At 45.5% G+C, this 23,427-nt stretch overlaps 1 protein-coding gene across 1 annotated transcript in view; it reads left to right on the top strand.

Moving 5' to 3' along the window:
• Positions 1-23,427, top strand: part of Adamts17 (ADAM metallopeptidase with thrombospondin type 1 motif, 17) — a 145,138-nt gene that overhangs the window by 74,768 nt on the left and 46,943 nt on the right. Inside the window, exons 9-13 of the mRNA XM_013011892.1 lie at positions 2,682-2,822; positions 4,695-4,845; positions 14,150-14,251; positions 15,742-15,887; positions 20,476-20,642. Of these exons, the coding sequence (XP_012867346.1) occupies positions 2,682-2,822; positions 4,695-4,845; positions 14,150-14,251; positions 15,742-15,887; positions 20,476-20,642 (707 nt within the window). The remainder of the gene's footprint in view (positions 1-2,681; positions 2,823-4,694; positions 4,846-14,149; positions 14,252-15,741; positions 15,888-20,475; positions 20,643-23,427) is intronic.

Below are 23,427 nucleotides of genomic sequence, written 5' to 3'. Positions count from 1 at the left end.
TTTAATCTCTACTGTGAAATCATTTTCTGGCTACTGAGTAATGAATGCCACAAGCCTGTTCTATTGGCTGAGAAGACTACTCTTCCTGAGAAATATAGCAGTTAACTGTTGTTTGTGAGTGCAAAGCTTGTTAGATCTCAGCTGCTAAGACTGTTGGCTGCTAAGACTAGGTGCAATTAAAAATGATCTGAGTTATGTGTTGGTGGCTCATGCCTATAATTCCAACTACTTAGGAGGATAAAATCTGAAGATCATGGTTCGAAGTCAGCATGGGCAAGAAAGTCTGTGAGACTCTTCAATTAATCAGAAAAAAAAAACTGGAAATGGAGCTATGGCTTAAGTAGTGGAGAGCACTGAGCAAAAAACTAAGGGTCCTGAGTTTAAGGCCCAGTATGGACACACACACACACACACACACACACATGCGCACACACACACACACACATGCATACACACATACACATACACAGATCCAGTGTGATATATATGTATTAAAATAAAAATAATTAGAATAAAGAAACTCGTTAAAAACTGTTTTTTAAAGATGGGAAGTTAAATGCCCTGGCTGGCTTCTAACCATGATCCTCAGATCTCAGCCTCCTGTGTAGCTAGGATTCTAGGCCTGAATCTTAAAGGGGGTGAATTTGATTAAGGTACACTGTAGCCATGTGTATTATTATGTTCATTGACAACACCTATACAAACCTGTCTGACAATTTCTAGAAAGAACTGTAATTATTGATAACATCTGTTGAATAAGCTCCCCAGATGTGGAGCAGCAGCGAGATCCCATCTTCCCATAAAAGGGTCTATCTTCATGGGAACCATTTCTTCAGGTTCTTTGTGCGACCCCAAATATTCCCTTAGCAGACTCAGCTAGGACTCCTTTAGGTAGAGCTGGGTCCTGACTCCTGTGCTTGCCATCAGAATCTCAGAGCTCCTGAGAGAGTCAAGTAAACTGAACCTTCCAACCTGGCAGCCGTAGGTCCCAAGTCTAGCTCATAGCCATCTCCTGCAGCCTCTAAGGTCTGGGACAAAGCTAGGAGAGTTGAAGCATCATGAGAGTCCCTTCAGAACTTTCCCTAGAGTATACTTGGGTTTCCCCAGTGCAAATGCAGAATCAGTATGTTGTTTGAAGGTAAAAACTCAAAGCCATCAAGGCATTATTGTGTCTGATATTGCCTAAGTAGATGGGATAGAATACCCATCGGTACCCTCAGCCCCACAGTTATTTAGAGTTAAAAAATTACTATGTGGACTTAATGCCTTGTGGTTTTGTTAACTAGAATGTTGCCAGAAATAATAGATATCCTGGGACATGAACCTAAAATAACATGGAATTTTTCAGTCAAGTAATCTTTAATTTAAACTAAAAATAATCTAAACAGTAGTTTATATAAACCTCAAGGACCAAGTCTTTCAAGCCAATGCTAGTTCATCAGACTGAGTTTATGAGGCACTTTGTTAGCATTGACCATTAAAAGCCAGATCAAGCACGATCTCTAGTAGAGACGAACTCCAGAAAGCTAAGAATCCCACTCTTGGCTGGTCTGGCTGACTGGAACATTCCTTTGGGAGGTCCTTCTCTGAGGGCTGGCAGAGTCAAGCACTCACTGAATGCCTCATGCCCCTCATGGGTCTGTCTGCCTAAAGGAGGAGGGTTGAGATGTTGGTGACACTATCATCTGTTCTAACTTTGGGGACCGTCCTGTGACACTCTTGGTGGGGGGGAGACTGGAGTCTTAGCCAGGAGTCTGATAGTGTGTGAGAGGAGCCCCTTCCATTTTATAACCTATTTGACCACCAAAGAAAACGTGAAAGTGTCCCCAAGTGTAATTTTCCTGCACCCGTGTTAAGACTATTATTTGCGCTTGGCTGTCTCCAATTGTGTTTGTGTTTTTCTTTTTTCCCCAAGCAACATCCTTGTTTGAAAATTGCAGATGGTAGCCATTTAGGAGCTTCCAGCCAGGGAGATGGAGGTGGTTTGTCCAATTGTGAAGTTAGAACAATTAGTGGGTATGTTGATCCTCCATAGCATTGTGGCCCAGTTTTGAAGAGGTCTCCCTCACCACCTCAGGCAAGAGCTGTCTGTAGTCTTGATCCAGTTGTTTGGCCAAGTACGGAAAGAGGTTTTAGAGAACTTCGGGGAGGGAGGAGGGGAGGGCTACCACCCAAAGGATCTCCGAAGGAATGAACCATTTCTGAAAGTAAGACAAAGCTGTGTCCAGTTGTGCAAATTTGGTAACACATAAAGTTTTATTCACACCGCATTTAACTATTGAGCCCTTCATTATTTGAGGCTGGACCGGGAGAAAGGATTTTCTATGATGGAGGGTTTGGGGGACAGGTAAACCCTCTATATAGTCTCAGAAGATTATCTCCAAGGAACCACTCAGAATCCCAGAAGCTGAGGCTTTCTGAAGCCATTCATTTCTTCCCCTAAGTGCTTCACATCATTGATATAGACAGACTGTGAATAAGACCTTATCTGAAAAACAAAGCAAAAAAGGCTGCGGTTGTGGCCTGTAATCCTTATGGTGGTTGTGGTCTGTTCTGTGAGAACTACTAGCGCCCTCTCTCCCTCTCTCTGTGTAAGACTTAAGTGTGCATGGTTCACTTGACTGGACCCAGAAGTAAGATACCCATAGCTTAACATCATTTTCTCTTCCTCTTTTGGATAGCTTGGGGATGAACCACGACGACGACCACTCATCCTGTGCTGGCCGGTCCCACATCATGTCCGGTGAATGGGTGAAAGGCCGGAACCCCAGTGACCTCTCCTGGTCCTCCTGCAGTCGAGATGACCTGGAAAACTTCCTCAAGTAAGTCCTGGGACCATTCTCCAGCATCCGTACCATAGAAGGTTCTCCCAAAAGACCAAAGGACTGGCGCCTCAGCAAGGGTGAGAAGGAGAGAATTGCTTGATGAATTCTGAGAAGCTGCAGATGTGGGCAGGGCAGCATCTGCTGTGATAGGTAAATTGTCCTCCCAGGTCTACATCTGCGGTGATGTTGGATGCCCCGTATGTAGGTGACCATCAAATGATGGCTGTGGGTCAGTATTATGACCTCATCTTCCAAACCCACTGCATATCTCTGCAGATTTGTGACCTTCCATTGCTACAAAGCTGAACACTTTCTGGGGAGTAAAATTCTTTGGGTCCAGAGGGGAAATTGCTCACCTCATGTGAGGAAAAGTGTCTCTCACAGAGCCCTGGGCTTGCTGGGTAGGTGCTCTACTGCCTGAGCAAAGTTATCAGTCTACTTTCAGATATTTTATCTTTTTCCCCCTTTATTACCAGAATTTGAATGCTGGGCATTGGGCTCACTCAGCTTGTTCTCTTACAGGCACTCTACTACCTGGACCAAGCCTCCTGTCCAGCTTTTTGCTGGTTAATTTTCTGCCTTGTCTGATGTTGAACCATAGTCCTCCAGATCTCAGCTTTCTAAATAGCCATGGTTACAGGCATGAGCCCTGACGCTCATGCTTTTAAGAATAGGACGATTCGTGTTTCATTTTCTTTAAAAAATTTTTTTTGCCAGTTCTGAGGTTTGAATGCAGGGCATCACACTTGCTTAATTTGCTTTCTCACATGATGCTCTACCATTTGAGCCACACATCTAACCCCCAGAGAATCTTAGTAAGATGTCCTTAGTCATTTTCTGTTATCACTTTACCTGGAAGGGTAAACCCAGAAGTGATAACCAACATGCTGTTGGTCCAACTGGTGATAAGTGGGTTGTGTCTGGGCCTGGGAGAGGTAGATCCACTTCAGCTATGTGTACTTGTGTGTATGCCACAATTTTCCTCAAGAATTTTGGCAGCCTGCAGGTGTGGTGGTGTATGCATGCCTGTAGTCCCAGCTATGCGGGTGGTAAAGGTTGGAGGATCACCACCTGAGGCAAGCTTGGATAAAGCCAACAGGAAACCCTATCTAAAGAACAAATTTAAAGCAGAAGTACAGGATGTGTATGTACGTGTGTGCATTTGTGTGGAGGGAGGGTGTGGCTCAACTAGAGTTAGAGCTCTTGCCTTAGGAAGTGAGCAGAAAGCCCTGAATTCAGTCCCCAGCGCCAAAACCAAAACAAACAAAACCCCAAATATTGGCAGATGTCTGACTTTCCTTTTAATTGCTATCTGACTTGCTGTAGGGATAGAAAATAAATGCATGTAAGTATGTAATCTCCTAGTGGTGATTTGGGCAAATGTTCCTCCTATGGTACATGAACTCTCCCATTGTGGGTGGAATCCTGAAATCCTGTCCTGCAACCTCTTGGCCAGCCCTCTGTGACACAGGAGGTGTAGCTAGGTGACACACCTCATCAAGGACATTAGTCTTGGCCCAGCAGGCCTTTCAGGGAAGAGTTGGAAATATGCACTTTGATTTTATTTTAAAAGTCAAAAGCCCTAACTGGGGCTTGTACTTGATACATGATAACATTTGCACAAAGCCATATATTCTAAGACAGCCCCCAAGTAATCTATTTTAAAAGCCTTCTCACTAACTTCTCCAGGCCCCTCTCAAGTGGCCATGTGGAAGGAAAATAAACTAGAAAAACAGCACCTAGTCCCCCATCCTGTGCTGAGGCCCTTTTGCCATAAGGAATCTGCAGGTGCATTTCAGGGACTGAAAGATCAAACCTGAAACCCAGACAGGACTTCTGCACATTAGCTCACTTCTTGGGTGTTTTCAGGTCCAAAGTCAGCACCTGCTTGCTGATCACAGATCCCAGGAGCCAACATGCCCTCCGCCTCCCACACAAGTTGCCGGGTATGCACTACAGTGCCAATGAGCAATGCCAGATCCTATTTGGCACGAACGCCACCTTCTGCAGAAACATGGAGGTAAGCAGCCATGCAAGGGGGAGGGGAGGAGGGGGCTTGCTCAGGAAGGGGTACAAGCCTGGCCTGCCTGCTGCAGGTGTGGATTCACCCAAAGATCACATGCATGCCCATGCACACACCCACAGACATACTCAGGTGTGTTCACGTGTACATATGCGCAGTTAAGTGTGTACCCACACCCACCCATGGCTATCCACATACATCTGGCACCCAAGAAGCTCTGCAGGGAGATTTATTTATTGAACCAATGCCTACAAGTGTGGTCCTCAAGTTTTCGTGCTGGTCAAATGACCCCAGTTAGTCCTCATCCCCTAGGTTCTGTTTCTGTGTTACAGTTGACAAAAACGAGTGAAACTTACTGGTCACCCATAGTGGCATGGGTAATAGGTAGTAGAGCAAGGGTTTGGAGTCCAGTCTGGCCACTCCCAGAATGCACAGTTTTTCACTGTGTTGCAAATGGTGTAATAATGCCTGTGACTTTATCAACTTTGTGGGTAGAGGATACCAAGTGGGGCTGGAGATCTGGGGCAGGGAAGTTGCCATATCTGTGGCCACCTGTATAACAGACTAGAGGCCCCGGCTGGACAAGCCTTGAATTCCTTACAGGGGTAGGTGCCCAGCCTGAGGGCTATAGAAGAGGCCCACAGAATTATTGCTTCTCAGTGATGCCATATTTCTCATTGGCTGCCCACCTGAAGCCATCTTCTGGTACCGATAATTTTGCATAGCTCTCAAATGATGTCATAGAACTCCAAACTTCCCTTGGCACAAAAAAAATTATCCCAGCTCTGCTCTGTGATATATTCCTCTCAAGGCCTGAGAATCCGCATGCGATTTGCCAAAAAAACACATGAAACTTTAGCAAGGGTCTTGTAGGGCTACTTGTAGACATTTCCATGTTTTCGTCCCAGGGCAAGAGCCATCCAGGGCAGCGCTGTGAGTCCAGTAGGGAGTGAGCTCAAACTGGTCCTCAGTCTCACCCTTACACCTCCCCCACCTCCGTCTTAGTATCTTCATTGAGAAATCTCAGGCACCAAGAAGTTAGTGCATGTTTAGTGCTGTGTAGAGGATCTGTCACAAAAGCAGTGCCTTGTGAGCAAGGACCATACCTGTGCTGTTATTTCCTTTCTGACTCCAGTCTGTTCAGGTCTAATATTTAGCTTAAGAGGGGTATGAAAAATCAAGCATTGTTTAAAACCTGCCCTTCTCATCTAGCCAGGGAGGCCCAGAACCAGTCAGAAAGTTCTTTTAACCCAATGATCTTACAGCCATTATTATTCATGCTTTCATAATTCTTAAGGATTGAAATGGGCAAGCCCATTTGAAATAGGTTATATTAGGAAAAATTGTAATTCCTCACTGGTCATTTACACTCCCATCCAGTGAGAAACCAGTGCAACCTACTGTATGTAAGAGTTCTTGACATTGTCTATGTAGATGGCCCCATAAGGTCATCCTATGTCTCCAGATAGACAGGACCGGTTGGTCCACACTTCACACCAATGATGTCATCGCATCTCAGAGCAGCTCCAGTGATTTCAGAAAGAAATATGTTGAAGAATTCTCAACAGGATTCTCCAAACCACTACTGGCCCCTTGTAGTAGGAAAAGCACTCACACATACGCGCGCGCGCACATACACACACACACACACACACACACACACACACACACACACACACACACACACACAATCTGCCTACTTACTAGATGTCATAAAAAAGAAAGAGCAACAGTCCTTGCCAGGAGTGAATACTGTAAGTTACAACTCCAGAAGTCTGGAGGAGACTCTCCTCTTAAAAACAGCATTCAAGCATTGGGGATTGAGAATGCTTTCCACACACCAAGCCCCTAGTCTCTCAAAAGCACAATAAAATGGCAGCCTTACTGGCCAGCCTCTTGGCATCCCTGATGGCCTGGTGGGAATCTGCAGGGAAAGATGCCTCACCATTGTGAGGCATTGTCTTTTGTCTTAAAGATCTTTTATGTAACTTTAAGCCTACTACAGGAAATAAAACTATAATGAAATATAAGGGAAGTTGGAAACTGCCCAGGGACTAAAACTATGAGACACACCGGTACTAAGGAGTTGAATATTTTCTTTTCCTGGAATACAGAGCAAAGAAACATAAGAGGAACAAGACAGATAACATTTTACTGGGGAAAAAACACCTTGACAATGTGGTAGACTATTTTCATTTGGCTGCACCTTCTTTTGCGGAACTAAAGATGAACCCCCTCTTTTTCCTGAGGGAGGACAGAGGCCTTCTTGTTCTTGAGGGTCCCCCATTTCTCAACCATACATGGATGCAATTGTACTGAATCAAAAGGGCCAAACTAAGATCCTTGGATAGTAGCAAAGGATTTATGAACTGGGATAGGAAAGCAATTGCACCTTTATCTTTCCCCAGCTTTTAACTGAACTTTTATTTCCTTCTGTTACAAACATTGGCAACAGTGTTCACGGGACAGCCACTGTGATGGGAAATCATGAATGCTTTCATACCAAATAATAGTCATGGCTCTCATGGCCAGCTAACACATTCATACGCTCTGATTCCTTCAACATTACAGTGGTTACAAGAGCCAGGACTGGGTCTTGTCATGGAATGTGTTGACAAACACACATTACTCTATGCTGCATTAGTCATTCTTTTTGTACTTTGTACTTTGTTTAAATTTGTTTCCCTGATAATCTTACGTGCCTTTAAATTGTGTGTTGGCAAGTGTACTCTTGAGAGAGATTTATAAGCACCACCAGACTCTTGGAGCTTGGAAAGACTAGGCAAGAGGTGTTGGAGAATGCCAGGCAGGCCGGCCAGTAGCTTCCTACAGCAGGAAGTACCTACAGTAGCCTGTGAGGCCTTGCTTTTCTTTGGGTAAAATTTCGAGTACGGAGCTTCTTTGTGATTGGACTTGCAGGTCTGTTCTGCTCTTGGCACTCACCATGCATAGCTGTCTGGAGGCCCATCAAAATGAAGAGAGAACTATTCCCCGAATCAGAAGTGTCAAGTATCGGAAACCATTGCTAAAGTTGCTTAGGGGAGTAGACGCAGCTTCAAATACTAACCAGGTTGCTGTTTTTTTTAAACATTTGCATAAGAGAGAACCAGGACCGGGTCCCTTTCAGATTTCAGCACTCTGGAGGCCCCCATACCATCACCACTGAACCTTTCATGTCTGTCTGCAGAATGCTGGTATTGTAAGGCTGAGCTGTCTATGGAAATATGAAGTATAAAAAATTGGCGTCGATAGCTGGCATTTGTTGTAGAAGTTACTGGCAAATATGGCTGTCTCCTCTTTTAGCCAATGGTAATGTGATGTTTTTAATTCAGTAAAACATTTCAAGAAAGTCCAAACATAAAAAAGTTATATAAACATTGAATGGTAAATATTTATTAGAAAAGGGAAATGAACTCTATGCAATTAGCCCAATCAGTCTTTTTTTTTATTATTACAAGTTCCTTCTGTCCCCTGTCAGCAACATCCCTGAAGAGCAGAGTTATTCTTTGACAAGGCTTTAGAGTTATTGAGTCTCAGATAGTCTGCCAGATAAACCAAGGGTGGGAAGGATAGGCATTGTTTGGCATAGCCATATATTGCTACTTAAGTCAGAAGAGCATAGGGATGGGCAGTGTGCACTGTCTCACAAAGGCACACCCTCTCCAGGATTTCTTCTTCACCTTCCCCCCAGACCCTGGAGAGGTCTTAGTTGAAAGTCACGTGCTCATCCCTGTTCCCCTCTGCATCTCAGCACCGCCTCCAGAAGCTCAGCTATGGCTGCCACAGGTCAGAAGGAAGGTAGGCAGCTCAGAAGTGCGTACAGTAGTGTTTGTGTGGGAACGCAAGTGCATCTTCATACTGTGATGTTCGCAACAGACTGCATTGTGCTGTTTGTGCTGTTCTTCTCAGTTGAGCACCAAAGCTGTGATCCAGTTATTCCTGGGAGCTGGAGTCTGGGAGTGGTTGCGGGCATCAGGGAGTTTATGCCTTCTCTCCTGCCTAGGGTTCCTTTCTTTGCTGCTTCCCATGGCATGACGGTGCTGTCTCGTACATGGCGAGGATAAAAGCTCTATGTAGAGTCAAGACACCCACTCCCTCCCCACCTCTCCCTACTGGATGTGCCCTTAGTCTCTCTATGCTTCAGTCTGTTGATCTGCAAAATGGAAAAACAACAACAACAACAACTACAGATGCATACAACTGTAGGGACTGTTAGCAGACTTCAGTTAGATGAACTAGACCACTAAACAAGCAGGTAACAACAGGTACTCTGTAACTGTTACTGGTGCTAGGATTTTTTTTTCCTGTCCCCTGGTTTCTTGGATCCAATGGGAAAAGACAAGACAATTTACCTATCACGTGGACCAGTCCTTTTCTGTGTTTGCCCCTGGGCTTTCCCTTTCTCCTGGTACCCAGAGAGGTAGTAAGTCCTGGAGACTGCTCTTGACATGCATCATCTCTCCTGGTCCTGCAGAGGGGCTTAGCATCGTGATGGACATTGAATCTCCAGGTGTTAAATCTTACCTGAGACTTATTTCTAAATCTTGGAGTCGCCTCAAGAGACAGAAGTGTTTGTGTCCTACCCAAAATCCTCTCTTAAAATATATTGGGAGAACTGTTTCTAGGTCTTTGTTTTTCTTCTTCAGATCCTGGGGCTTGAACTCTGGGCCTAGGCACTGTCCCTGAGCTTTTTCCACTCAAGACTAGTGCTATCTTACTTGAGCCGTAACTCCACTTCTGGGTGATTCATTGGAGATAGGAGTCTGACAGACTTTCCTGCCCAGGCTGGCTTCGAACTGTGAGCCTCAGATCTCAGCCTCCTGAGTGGCTAGGATGATACAGGCTTGAGCCACTGGTGCCTGACGTCTTTGTCTTTTTATATAGCTTCTGCCAGGATTCAGTCAGCCAGCCTGGCTTGGAAATGGCTAGTCTCAATAAAATGTGGTCCTTGAGGGCCAAGTGGGGCTGGCTTGAGTGGGAAGCTGGCAGCATCTCGGCACTCCCTGGCCTCCTCCCTCTCAGACAGAGCTGTGCGGTTGTACACAGGGCTGAAAGCTGTCCTTCCTGTCTCTGTCTCAGCTCTTGAAGCTATGGGACTCTGGCAGCAGATGGCTCAAATTTTCCGGAAGGGTTTGAAAGCTTACAGTGGATGGTCTTCCTCAGATTTCTCCCCAGATCTGGCAAGCGGTGTGCGTCATCTTCATTCCTGTGTCCCTGCTAGATGAGGTTCTAGGTACCTGGCCATGCCAGAGCAGCACCCCAACCCCAGCCAGGTGAAGGGTCTCTGTTCTCAGGAACATGTAAGGACTGACCACACCCAAGACACAGGGAGCCTTCCAGAAGCAGTCCTGGCATGCTCTTCTGGGGAACAACTTCAAACCGCAGTAGACTTTGTAGAAAATTTGGATTTGTTGCTTTTTCATCCAGCTCTTGGCATTTTGTTTGATCTGTATTTGGCTTGTGCTATCAGTGAAGCTAAATTAGGGAGTGGGTTACTGGGGTTTGAACTCAGGGTTTTACACTTGCTAGGCAGTGAGTGACTCTGCCTCTTGAGCCATCCACTCCAGCCCTTTTAGCTTTAGTTATTTTCAGGTAAGGTCTCACACTTTTGTCTGGGACCAGTCATGGACTTTGTGACCTTCCTACCTCTGCTTCACCATCCCTGACCTGCTTTCCCCCCCCCCCACACACACACAGATTGAGTCTCACTAACTTTTTTGCCCAGCCTGGCATAAATTGTGATCCTCTTATGTCTACCTCTGGAGTAGCTGGGATTACAGGCCTGAGCCACCAGTGTCCAGCTTGATTTGGGATTTGTTTATACTTGAGGATATTGTCATATACACCATGGAACACCTTGGGGATGGCACCCATGCTGAACATGAAGATCATTTCTGTTTCACGTACACCTTATACATACAACCTAGGGTCATTTCACATCATCCTTTGTTCCCCAGCATTTTGACAGTGACCCATTGCACAAGGTCAGGTATGGAATTTTCCCCTTGTGCTGTCATGTTGGAGCTCAATGTGTAAGATGTTGCAGTATTTCAGACTTTGTTCAATGTCCAAAAATGTCCTCGGATCGCGGGATCTTTCTTCTGCACTGCCCTGGGTGATCCCCTCACAGACCTCTGCCCACAGCCTGACACCCCTCCCTCATAGCTATCACCCTGTCCCTCCATCTGACCTGATGGCCTGAAGGGCCTTTTACTTTATCTTTGACATCAAATAACCTGATTAGGCCAAGCTTCTGGGTTTCATCATTCTTTTCTATTTTTCTGGGAACAAAGCTTCACATTTCAATCTGAAGCTGAGATCTTTTATTTCAAGGCAGGGTCTTGAATTCCTATTCAAACTCTTTCCTGTCCCATTATTTTAGCTCTTTAGGAAGCCTGTCCTTTCCACCCAGCTTGAGCCCTTTGATCTCCACACACTGCCTCCAGAGCTGTCCTGAGCTGAGAATGACAGGCCCCTGAGGAATTGGTCACTTGTGAACCATGGCGTGAGTGATGGCTCTTGTCTAGAAGGCAGTACTGTGATGGACCATCATGTAACTTATCTTGTTTTCTAATGAAAATGAACCCGCACTATGGTGATTGTTGGGCTTGGTAAAATTTCTACTCCAGCCAGATCCAAGACTCAAGTTTGATACTCTTCTTTCTGCTCAGCCCTTTTTCTTTCCTTTTTCTCAAAAACTAATTCAAAAGCAATACCACCATACTGACTCCTAGCACCATAGTAACACCATAGTTTTACCTGTTTGAACTGTGCATGAAATAATATTCCATTATTCTAATGTCTCTTAATTCATTTTTCTCTTGATCAGTATTCTGGTGTTTTCCACCTTGGGATGAATGCAGGTAGATGATGAATTTGAAGAATATACACAGATATATTTTTAGTACATACAGAGGAGTGCAATTCTGGGTAGTGGATATGTGTGTGGGGGGGTGCTGGGCATAGTGGCACACACCTGGATCTCTAGCTATTGGGGAGGTCACACTCAGGAGGATCACAGATCACAGGTTAAAGCCAGCTGGAAAAAGCATTTGTGAGACACGCCCCCTGCCACATACACCCCGTCTTCACAAATAAGCTAGGTCTTCCATCTCAGCTTAAGTAGGAACATCACAGTCCAGGCTTTCACAGGTAGACTCTTTTAAAAACCATAAACAGAAAAGGCTGAAGGCATGGATCAAATGGTAGAGCACGTGAGGCTCTGAGTTAAAACATCACTACTGCAAAAGTACAACAACAACAAAAATTACATCTTCAGCTTCATTAAATTCTCTGAAACAGTTTTCCAAAGTTGTTAAGCCAAGTTAGCATCTCATCACCACACAACAGCTGCTCTTAAGACCATATCCTTGTGGACACTGGGAATTCTCAGTCTTCTTGCTTCCTGCCCTTCTCCTGGGTACACAGAGGTATCTTATGGTGATCTTACAACTAAAGAGGTTGGGCATGTGTTTACTGGCTACTTAAATACCCTTTTGTGAAGTGCCTGTTCAGGTCTTTTGCCCATTTTTCTACTGGGTCTTTTTTCATTTCATCTCTAGGGGTTTTTAAATATGCTCTAGATACACTTTGTTGGCCATCTGCGTCAAGACAATCTCTTCTATCTCTTGCAAATACCTTCTTGTATTCTCCCAGTTGTCGTGTGTGTGTGTGTGTGTGTGTGTGTGTGTGTGTGTGTGTGTGTGTGTGTGTCAGTCATGAGGCTTGAACTCAGGGCCTGGACATTGTCCTTGAGCTTTTTTGCTCAAGGCTAGTGCTCTACCTACCACATTGAGTCACAGTGCCACTTCTGGTTTTCTGATGGCTAATTGGAGATAAAAAGTCTCTTGGACTTTCCTGCCCCAGGCTTGCTTTGATCCTCAGATCTTAGCCTCTCTTGAGTAGCTAGGATTAGAGGCATGAGCCACCAGTGCCTGGCTGTCCTTTCTTTTAAGAGGGCTTAATTTTAAGAGAGTAATACTCATTCACTCATTGTTTCTGTGTTTTGTTTAAGAAATCTGTCTAGCCTCTCTCTCCTGTGTTAGATGATGAAAAACTTGATGAGAAGACACTATCAGTAAAATAACAAAATAGAAAGTTCACAACCCTTCCTTCCCCTATCTGCTGATGGAGTTGTTATTTCTTCTGATTCCAAGTCTTACAGCCCCCCCCAACACCCTCTCGCGTGAGTCTTGCCTGTAAACATGTGTCCACATGTCCACGCATGGATGCAGCCCTCTTGGAGAGCTCTGGTGTGAAAGTTCAAGGAATCAAACACTTAATGAGGCGTAATGGGTCTTTAGAGAACCAGCTATGGCTGGCTCAATGCTCTCATCTTTTTTACCGTTCTGGGGAGAGGTGAGCAATCATGGAAAGGTGCAGGTTTTTCTGAACCCAAGTGTACAGTATTCTATTTGGATCCTGGACAACTTTGAAGGCACATATCAGCTGCTACATATTTGAACAAATGAAAAAGCGCCCTAGGTTTAGAGTTAGCTCTTTTTTAAAAGCATCTTCTATCTCTGGTTTCCTTCCCTTTTTCTTCTTTATTTTGGTCCCTTCTTTCACTTTGGGGAGCATGGTGGCACATTAGGTTTGGCATCACGGAGGGACTGCATCTTTAAAAGATCCTTGCATACATCTGGTTTCAATTTCCAGGTCAGGAGGCGGGAACTGGGATGTGAGTTTATCTGGGATGGGATCCCAGGAAGTTCTGGGGGGAAGGGGGAAGGATGGTCTGTCTGCAGGGGGAGAAACTGAGAAAGGTACACTGAAGCTGTGTGATCAATGGGGCCGACCTTGCTCATGTGCCTTAGTATCCCGCACATCAGGCTGGTGCTCCTTATGTCATGGGCACTGTCCGCACACAAGGTCTCAAGGGGAAGAACACTGGCCAAGTGTGCCTCAATGATTTTTGGTAAATCATCATCTTTCAGTACTTGGCTGGTGTCCAAATTTCTTATTAATGCAGTTAGGAGTCTATGTTCTAAAATGGCTATTTTTCTTTATTTAGAATTATTGTACTTGTCTGTCTGTGGGTTTTTTTTAACATTTTTTTCCCTAGGTGAAATACTATAAGAAATTCTTCCTAGCTCAGGCAAGCTAGGAACTAGGCAGAGAGAAGGGAAGGCAGCTTCTCTAACTCTGTTGTACACAACTCTTTTATTTGGGAGGGAGGGGCTCACTTCCGGGCAATCATGTAAACACAGTGGATTGTGGGTCTGGAGCCCAGTCCAAGCTGTACCTGGGGTGACTGTGGGTGTCCTGGGCAGTCACCACAGTTCCTTTCCTTATCCTGCAGCATCTGATGTGTGCTGGCCTGTGGTGCCTGGTGGAAGGAGATTCATCCTGCAAGACCAAGCTGGACCCTCCCCTGGATGGCACCGAGTGTGGGGCAGACAAGGTAACCCTGCCCTCCCACCACCCAGAGCAAGAGCTGGATGTGACTCTCCTTCCCTAAGGCAGTGTGTGCTCTGCTCAGGAGCCCCTGAAATATCCCCAGGTCCCTGGCATTGCACAAATATGCAGAGAACCCCTACAGGATAAAAAGGGTACTACACCACCTTTCTTTTTCCAAAAAAAAATACAAAGGTGATATTCAGAGAGGGGTTACAGTTACATAAGTCAGGTAAAGAATACATTTCTTTGTGGACAATGTATTCCCTTCTTTTGTACTCTTCCAGTTTTCTCCTCCCATCCCCACAAGTTGTATAGTGCATTTTCAACATAGTGTCCACTGAGTATCATTGCTGTGTTTGTGTTCACCCTTTTACTCTGTTGTTGTTTGGAAGTACCAGGGATTGAACTCACAGCTTCATGCTTGCTAACTGAGTACTACAACTCTGACTCAGGCCTCCAGACTTTTTTGCCTTCCTTATTTTTAACATAAGGTATCACTTTCTGCTGGTGCCTCGGCATTGATTTGCCTGTTTGGGCTTCCATTGTAGCAAAGATACCAGTTGTACATCATTATGTACAGTTCTTCGTTGAAAAGGAGTCTCTTGAACTTTGCTGCCTCACCTGGCCTCAAAATGCCATCCTCCCCTTCTCAGCCTTCCACATAGCTAGAATTACAAGCAACAAAACACTGACACCCAGATTTAAAAAAATAAAAACCCAAGAAACATATTTTTGTTAAATTAATTTTCGTTATCATGAGCAAATTTACTTAAGAATACTTTCCATTGGTATTCTTTAAATGAAGAAGCTTCCCTTGCCATACACAAAATGATCATAAGATGAATCTACCGAGAACAGTATTGTTCTGTTCTAGGAAAATGTTGTCCAAGAGCAAGGTGGATCCTTGAGCACAGGAGAGATGGACTAGAGAGGAGAGATGGCCTGGATCAGTCAAGCAACTTTCTCCATAGCTTAAGCATGCCTTGAAAAAGTGAAAACACCAGAAAACGTTTTATTCTGGTGCTGAGATTGAAAATCACTAAGTTAATGCTTTGGGGAAAAAAATCCGTTTTAGAGATTGGTTTTCTGTTAGAACAAAACTGTACCGTCTAGAGCTGACATCCTTAACCACCAAACAGCTCTGAGATCCTGATGAGTGAATCAGAGCTTACAGAAACCATGTTCATGAGTTCTGTCCTGCAAATTCATGTTATTTTCTAAGAGGATGATTTTCTTTTAGAAAAAAAATCTCACTGGTGCACATTCTATGTGGAACTTTAGGACAAAATGAAAAAAAATAAAAACCACAAACAGGGAAATGGAGATGGGTGTTGAGTATGTTATTGCTAGAACTGGAAAATCTACCTACTCTGAAATAATTTACTTCTAGGCAAGTTCTTAAAAATGCCTTTTGACATCCTGGGGGACTGGCAGCCCGTTGGGGATCAAGCCGTGCTGAGTGCCTGGGCCCCGGGCCTCCTTGCTATCTTGCAGTGGTGTCGGGCCGGAGAGTGCGTGAGTAAGACCCCCATCCCCGAGCATGTGGATGGGGACTGGAGCCCGTGGAGCCCCTGGAGCATGTGCAGCCGGACATGCGGGACTGGCGCGCGCTTCCGGCAGAGGAAATGCGACAACCCGCCGTAAGTCTCTCCTGTCCAGTCTTTGCCCTGGGTGGGGAACCTCAATCAGTATTTCCTGCCTGCAGCTCTCACCACCTTAGGCTGAGAACTGGAACACAAAAGAAGTGGGGGTAGAGCCAAGGCCAGGGGTGTACAGCCTTGGGAGGGTCCAGTGTGTCTGAGGTTCACTGCAGCTCTGAGAATGGGGACATGATGTAGTCCCAAGGTTCAGCTGGCTCCTTTGCTCCTTATCTGGGATCTTGTAGAAAAGAACCTGAGAGTTGTATCACAATTTGTCTCACTTGCCTCATGGCTTACTTCCTTGAGAATGAACTGTTTCCAGAAAGTTCTACAGACTGGCATGTACACTAACTGCTGGCAGATTTGGGGACAGCCTACTTGTTCATGAATCACAAAGTATTTGTGGGTTCAGTTTTCTTCATCCAAATTTTCATGGGTCTTTCTAGAATTCTATGACAGAGCCAAGTTGTGGTGAGTTTTCTCTGTAAAGTTTCTTTTCATTGATAGTGATGACGCCGAGATGTTTCCTGTTCACCCTTGGACGTTTACTCTGGAAAACTCAGGAACCGATGTTGTGCTTGATAATAATGATTCCCTCGAAACAGGGTCGTCTTTCTCCTGTCAGAGTTCTTGGTTTTCTGTCTGTTCACAGGCTTGGCTGTTTCCAGTTGAATGGCATCAAGTTGCAAACTGAACAAGTGTTAAATCAGGACCCAAACCACAATGCTTTATACCCACAGTGAAGTCCAGGTGATGAATAATTCACAGATGGCCCTGTGGGTAAAAGTCCTGATGCTCTGGCTGTACCTGAGTCACCAGCACTGGAGGTGGTTCCCAGGGGATACTTTCCATCTTCCCTAGTCATTCCAATGACCGCCCAATGCTGGAAACCTTAATCTAAAGCCAACCTTGATCAGTTGATGGTAGAAGTGCCAATTTTTTTCGGTAGTGCCATAAGAATTTGAACTAGGTACCCTGTTAATGTGCCTGACACATAGTTCAAGCTGTTGAAGATGCTTTCTTATCCAGGCAGTAGCTGATGGCCCATGCCTATAATCCTAGCTACTAGGAAGCTGAGATCTGATGATTGCAGTTTGAAGCCAGCCCAGGCAAGAAAGTCCATGAGACTCTTATCTCCAATTAACCAGGAAAAAAACTGGAAATGGAGCTGTGGCTCAAGTGGTAGAGCACTAGCCTTGAGCATGAAAGCTCAAGAATATTACCTAGGACCTGAGTTCAAGCCCAAGGACTGGCAAGCACATGTGTGTGCATGCACACACACATATCTATTTTTAATACTAAAAATTTGATATTAATTTTTACTTTTTATTTAAATATTTAAATAAATTTTAACTAAATAATTTAATATTAAAAACACAAAATAGATATTGTATATATAAAACTATATACATATGTTTTTTAATTGAATATAGTATGTGGATAGAAACCCTATTTAGTGAAATGGTAAGATCAGCAGGGTAGTTCCAGTTTATAACCTGCTCTGCATTGAGGTTCAGAGCTCAATCTCTGGCCCTATAAAGAAGCTGTGGAGCTGAGTGCTGGTGGCTTACTCCTGTCTTGGGATACGGCTAGTGTTATGGGAAGTACGGACCAGCCAGCTTTGACACAATGCCTATTGTGGTGATTGTTACAATGCCCAGCTGACCAAGGCCCTGGACCCAGGGTCTGACCAAAGCCATGTCCTCTCCATCTCAGTCCTTAAATCACCAGGCTAGCTGGCTGAGTTTTCACGAGGATGTCCAGCGCTTGCTGCCGCGTGCATCTTGGGCTTGGAAGGCTGCCATGGTCCTCTCCCCAGCCCCAGATGTGCATCCTGGGCGCCTCTCCCTCTCTTGCAGCTAGCTTATTCTCAGTCCAAAGATATTGGTACCCCTCCCCCTCTTTTTTGGTGCTAGTACTGAGGCTTGAACCTAGGGCCTGGGTGGTGTCCCTGAACTTTTTTTTTTGCTCAAGATTGGCACTCTTCTACTTGAACTAAAGCTCCACTTACGGCTTTTGGTGACTAATTGGAGATAAGAGTATCATGGATATTCTGCTTGGTCTGACTTGGAACAAAGATCCTTAGTTCTCAGCCTCCTAAGTAGTTAGGATTATAAGTGGGAGCCACTGGTGTCTGGCTTCCTTCTCTCCCTCACTACCCTCCCTCCCTGACCTTGGTCTTCAGAGCTATTAGAACTTTCACTTTCTGCCAGTCAACCCATGTTTTAAGCCAGCTTCCTAGGCTGTCCTTTCCTACTGTTTGTGTCACTGCTGATGGAACTTATACCCAAAGACTACGAGGCACATTCATCTCCAATGCCAGTTCTGGGACCCACTGAAGGCTTCTGGTGAGGGGAGATGGAAAGGCTCACATGCACTTTTGTATCAAGAGCACACTCTTGTCTCTGCAGGTGAACTGGAGAGCAGAGGACAGACCTGGGATATGCTCAGACCGCTGCAATCTCCTCATTCCCTGCACCCTTCAAGGGGAAAAGTAGCAACCAGTCCACCAAGACTCTAGGAATAGAGGGAGGTGGAGGGAAGTTCTGTGTCTGGAATTGGGTTTTGCCTCTACTTTTATTGTACCACAGCTGGCACAGTTATCTTCCAGCTTACTATGATTCTACATGCCCATCCCTATTTGTGGCCAGGGGCCTCTCTGCTGCAGGTGGTCCGTGCACCTCTGCGGCTCTCCTGCATCTCAGCTCTGGGTTTAAGTGAGGCTGTAGTACCATGGAGCTCACTCACAGACTTGGTTGGGGTGGGGCTCACCTTTCTCTCCTTCAGTGTTTTTCTCCAAAGCCTCTCTAGCTTTGTCTGTCTTTTTAAACATATTTAGGAAAGTGAACCATGCAGAAAATTGCATCTTCCTGTAGACAACGTGTAAGACTGACAGGCATGCATGTATGGCATGTGTGCAAATGTGTGTCAATGAATGAGGAGACACCAGTTTCTACTGTGTGTGTGTATAAGAGAGAGAGAGAGACTAGATTTCAACCCAACAGCTTTCCAGTGATGGTCCCATGTCCACTGCCATGAGCCTGGCAGGTCTCCACGTGTTCTATCCCTCACTGGCACAGTGTTTTCCATCGTGGTTGTTCTGGTGGGCATTGTAGTATCTCACTAGTTTTAATGTGTATGTCTTATGAGAAATGAGGCTGAATGTATGTTCCTTTCTCAGTTGGATATCCTTTTTTTGTGAAGGGCCTGATGAGCCATTTTATCCTACAACTCAGCTTCTACTGGAATAGTATTTAGAAGGACCTGAACAAAGATGTCTGAGCATTAGGGATTGATACGAAAGATGCATCTTAAACACTCCTAGTGCCAGTGCTACCTTTACTCCAACCTTGATCCCAGAAGCAAGAGCTCTTTCTCCTCTCCTCTTCCCATCCCCAGCAATTACTTAACCTGAGAGCTTTGGTTTTCTCATCTGAAGGATACAGACAGTAGCCCCTTCTGATTGTATGACTTAATAGGATTAGTATGGTTATGGAGTGCTATTTTATGACCACTATTTATATGAAACTACTTGGTTCTTTGATCATGTCTTCAGAGGGCCAGTCCTCACTGCAAGGTGAGACTTCTACTCATAGACATCTCCCTGAGTCCTTGGCAGGGCTGTGGAGTCCTAGGGCCTCCTAGAAAGGCTGAAGGAAAGATATGAGCCCACCTGTCATTCTGATAGGAATGCTGCTTTTCCATTGTGAATTGTGTTGTTTCGATATCTTCACGTCAGTCATGTCAAGCTATGTTTCGGTTGATTTAATCTCCTAGAAATATTTTGTTTTTGTCCATCCAACATAGCTACTCCACCATCTCTAGCTACTCCACCTGCCCTTACTGACCCTGGTGCAGCATCTCCCAATGTAACTGCTGAGACTGCCCAGCTCAAGAGTGGCCAAAGACACCCTGGGACCTTGTGGAGGATCTGAGCAAAAGTAGACTGGTCAACCAGGCCACCATCCTGCCGTTCTGCCTAATCAATACTCCTCTGCCAGAAAGAGTGGTCTGGTCTCTAGAATGGCTTAAACTGGGAGTATAGGCAGAGCGCCTCAGATCCAAGAACTCAGCAATGTTCTCCTCCATCAAATTGAGCTCTCCCCATAGCCTAGGAGCAAGTGAACTAACAATTCTGATTCATTTGATTAGAGTGCAAATGAGAGCTGGTGATTGACTTATCCTGACCTCCAGGGCATATTTAGGAGCCATTTAAAGGTTTTCATTTCAGAGAAGTTAAAAAAAAAAATCAGAAACAAAAAAATACACCAAAAATTCCCTTCGGGCTTTCAGGGTTATACATGGCCAAGTTTTAAGTTCAGCTGGAAGACACAGTGAGTGGATCTTGCTGAACTGATACTCACTGTATTCTGTTTCCAGATGACCTTGATTTACAGTCCTTGGATGCGTTTTTCCATAGCTCATTTGAGCATGACTTCAGTGTGGGGCTGGGCTGGCCCAGATGTGGGCTATAGGAGCAGAGGGGGTTGCTTTGCAAATCTTGCCTTTCCTCCTGGCAAGAGAGCTAATCAGTGCTCCTGCTATTTCCACCACAGGCTAGCTAATCAGACTTCCTTCTTTCTTCTAGCCCTGGGCCTGGGGGTACACACTGCCTGGGTGCCAGCGTGGAGCACGCAGTCTGTGAGAACCTGCCCTGTCCCAAAGGTCTTCCCAGCTTCCGGGACCAGCAATGCCAGGCGCATGACCGATTGAACAGCAAGAGGAAGGGCCTGTTGACAGCAGTGGTGGTTGATGGTAAAGATATGGCACATCCTCTCATAATAGCCTCCCTCTCTCTTCTGCTGAGAACCATAATGACAACCTAGGCACATCCCACCTCACAGATGTCCCAGTCCTCTGCCCAGGACAGCCATGACCCATCCCATTTCTGGAGCAATAGAGTTAAACTTGAATCATCCAGCCCTCTGGGTTCTCTCAGAAGCAGCTATCTCAAGGTAACCAGCAGGCCAGATCTCTTTCTGACCCAGCACCTGCAGCGAAGTTAGGGTACTGGTGCTACGTGCCAGGAGCAGAGCAGTATGCTTGTGTGAGTGCCATTTTGCTTCCCAGCTTTGATGCTTTCCTTCATTGCTTTCCTTTCTTCATCTTGGACTGGCTCTTATACTTTGAGGTTTGCAGGGGAGAATTTTGAGAAGAGTGTACAATCTGTGAAAGATGATGATCAGCAACAAGTCACGTTTTCTTTCCAAATCAAAAGGACATATATCATACCACCAGACCTCCACAGAATTTCTAATGGCTGAAAAAAAAATTCTCACGTGTGGCCCATGTCTCTGTAGGATTTGTGATTTTTGCCTGTTCATGGTAGGTGAGGACCTACTTCAGGGATTTCCCCCCCCCTCACTGAAAACTCAATTCTATTTCAAGAAACGTGATTCTGTGTTATGGTGCTGACAATCTGGTCTCATTTACTGAACCTACCATGTGCCAGGCACAAGTCAGCTCGACATACATCATCTCATTGGATATGCAGTGCAAGCTGTGCAGAAGATGAGAGGTGACAGGCTACGTGACGTGTCTAAGCTCCTGCAGCTGACAGGGGGGAAGGGGAAGGGAGTCGACCCCAATTCTGGAGGAGTGAAGTTGACTCAGAAAATAGCCAGCTATCATCTGGTTCCCAATACTCGAAGAAGACAGGAAGCATGACTTCATGGGTGCGGAGTGAGAGAGCTTAAGAGCTGTAGCAATGAGGCCTGATTTTTTTTCCCCCCACAGCCTCCAAGTGCCTGGCAAAAGATGAACGTTCAGTGCCAGGTCTTAGGTTTCTTCCCTGGGAAGATGGAAAGGGCCTTTGAAATCTCCATTCCCATCCCCGCCATCTGCAATTACAAGGTCAAATGCATATGGCTGTCTGAGGGGAGGCCCCGGCTTCGTTGACAAGACGAACTTCAGATCCACACAGCTTTTAGCCCCATGAGACCCTGATGGCTTTGAGCTGACTTGGAACATTCTAAATGATGGCAGGTAGTACCGACCCGTTTGGCTGAGGACTCTTCTCAAGTTTGAGAGTGTCCCAGACATTTTCCTCATTTAAAAAGTGTGGCTGCGCGGTCATTTTGACAGCAGAATTTAGATTGTACATCCTCAAACTTTCCTGCCGAGGAACAGAGAGGCCAACCCTTCCAAAAGAGCTCATACAGTAGAGGCCAATGCAGGGCACACATGACACATGGGGACCTTTTCCTCTCTCTGTCTGGCTGTCCATCTGATGTCGGGGGAGACCAGGGAGTGTCCAGCCCTCACAGACAGAGACAGTGCTAGATACAGCTCATGCTGTAGCATGGCTGTTGGTCCTTGGGAGAAAACAACTTATATCAGAACCCTTAGCTGTTCCCAGGACAGAGCGATGTGCTTTTAAACCTTTGTCCTCTTGCCCTCTCTTGGAGCCAGAAGCCATGAACGATCTAAGACAGACTTATCCCTTTTTTTTTAATTTCCACTCAGCTCTGAGCACAAAGCTCTGTTATTCTTTCCTTGGTTGCTTGCTCACTTGCGTTTTAAGTCCTCCTGCTACATTTATTCAGTACAGAAATCGCACTTCAGTGTCTGGTTTTCCACAGATTCCTCCAAGTCCAACTTAAACTTCTATTTTCCTTCTAACCACTTTTGGATGGCTCAGCTCTCGATTTCCTTATCGACACAGCGACCTAGACCTCTGCCTACGCAGACTCCTCCATCCTGGAAGCCTTGTGGAGAGACTCCTCCCGGGGTTCCAAATGCATCTTTTCAACCCATTTGCTTTGTGTCCCTTCCTGCCCAAGTAATAAGTAATGATAGCTAGTGGGCCACTGTCTTTGATCTGAAAATTGCAACCCTCTTTGATCAGGACAGCTAATAGACTGTTATGTGTTGTTGAGAGACAACTGAGTTCAGGGTTTTGCAAGACAAGCTGGCCATGTCTTCCAACTGGGGTGGAATTACCATGGCTTCTTGCATAGTTGATTTCCTTTCTCTCAAATATAAACAGGAGCTAGCTTTTTTTTTTTCAAGGAGCATTTCACAAGGGCAAAAACAAAATAATAAATGGCCAAATTCAGAAGGCAGATTTGTAAGTGTTCCTCCCCAAACCCACTTTCTAAAAGGCCCGATTCTAGCTGAGCCGCGATAACATTGATTCCTGTGGTTGGGCTCTCGGCTCTTCTGAAGCCCATTATGACTGCTCTATTCATAGTCCTGCTATCACGGTGGAATTCTTTGGCAAGGAGCGCATGGTCCAAGAAAGAAGGGAAAGCAATATTTTCTCTATGCTCCCCGCCCCCCCCCCGCCTCTGTTTTTTAAGAATTCTTGCAGAGGTAGACTTTCCGAGGGAGGATGCAGGACCACAAATCCATACCACCTCCAAAAGAAGACAAAGACTGTCTTTAGAAAAGTGTGGAAAAGCCTTGAGACAGAAACCCACTTCAGGGGCCAGCTGCCAAACCCACCCTATGCCGGCCTTCCCCATGGAAACTGTCGAGGGTTCTGGCTTCTCTTGGTGGGGCCAGCAGCTGTCCTCACACCCACTGAAGTGTCAGAAGC

This window comes from Dipodomys ordii, unplaced genomic scaffold, assembly GCF_000151885.1.
Source record: "Dipodomys ordii isolate 6190 unplaced genomic scaffold, Dord_2.0 Scaffold15, whole genome shotgun sequence".
Lineage (NCBI taxonomy): Eukaryota > Metazoa > Chordata > Mammalia > Rodentia > Heteromyidae > Dipodomys > Dipodomys ordii.
This window is presented reverse-complemented; position numbering and strand designations above follow the sequence as displayed.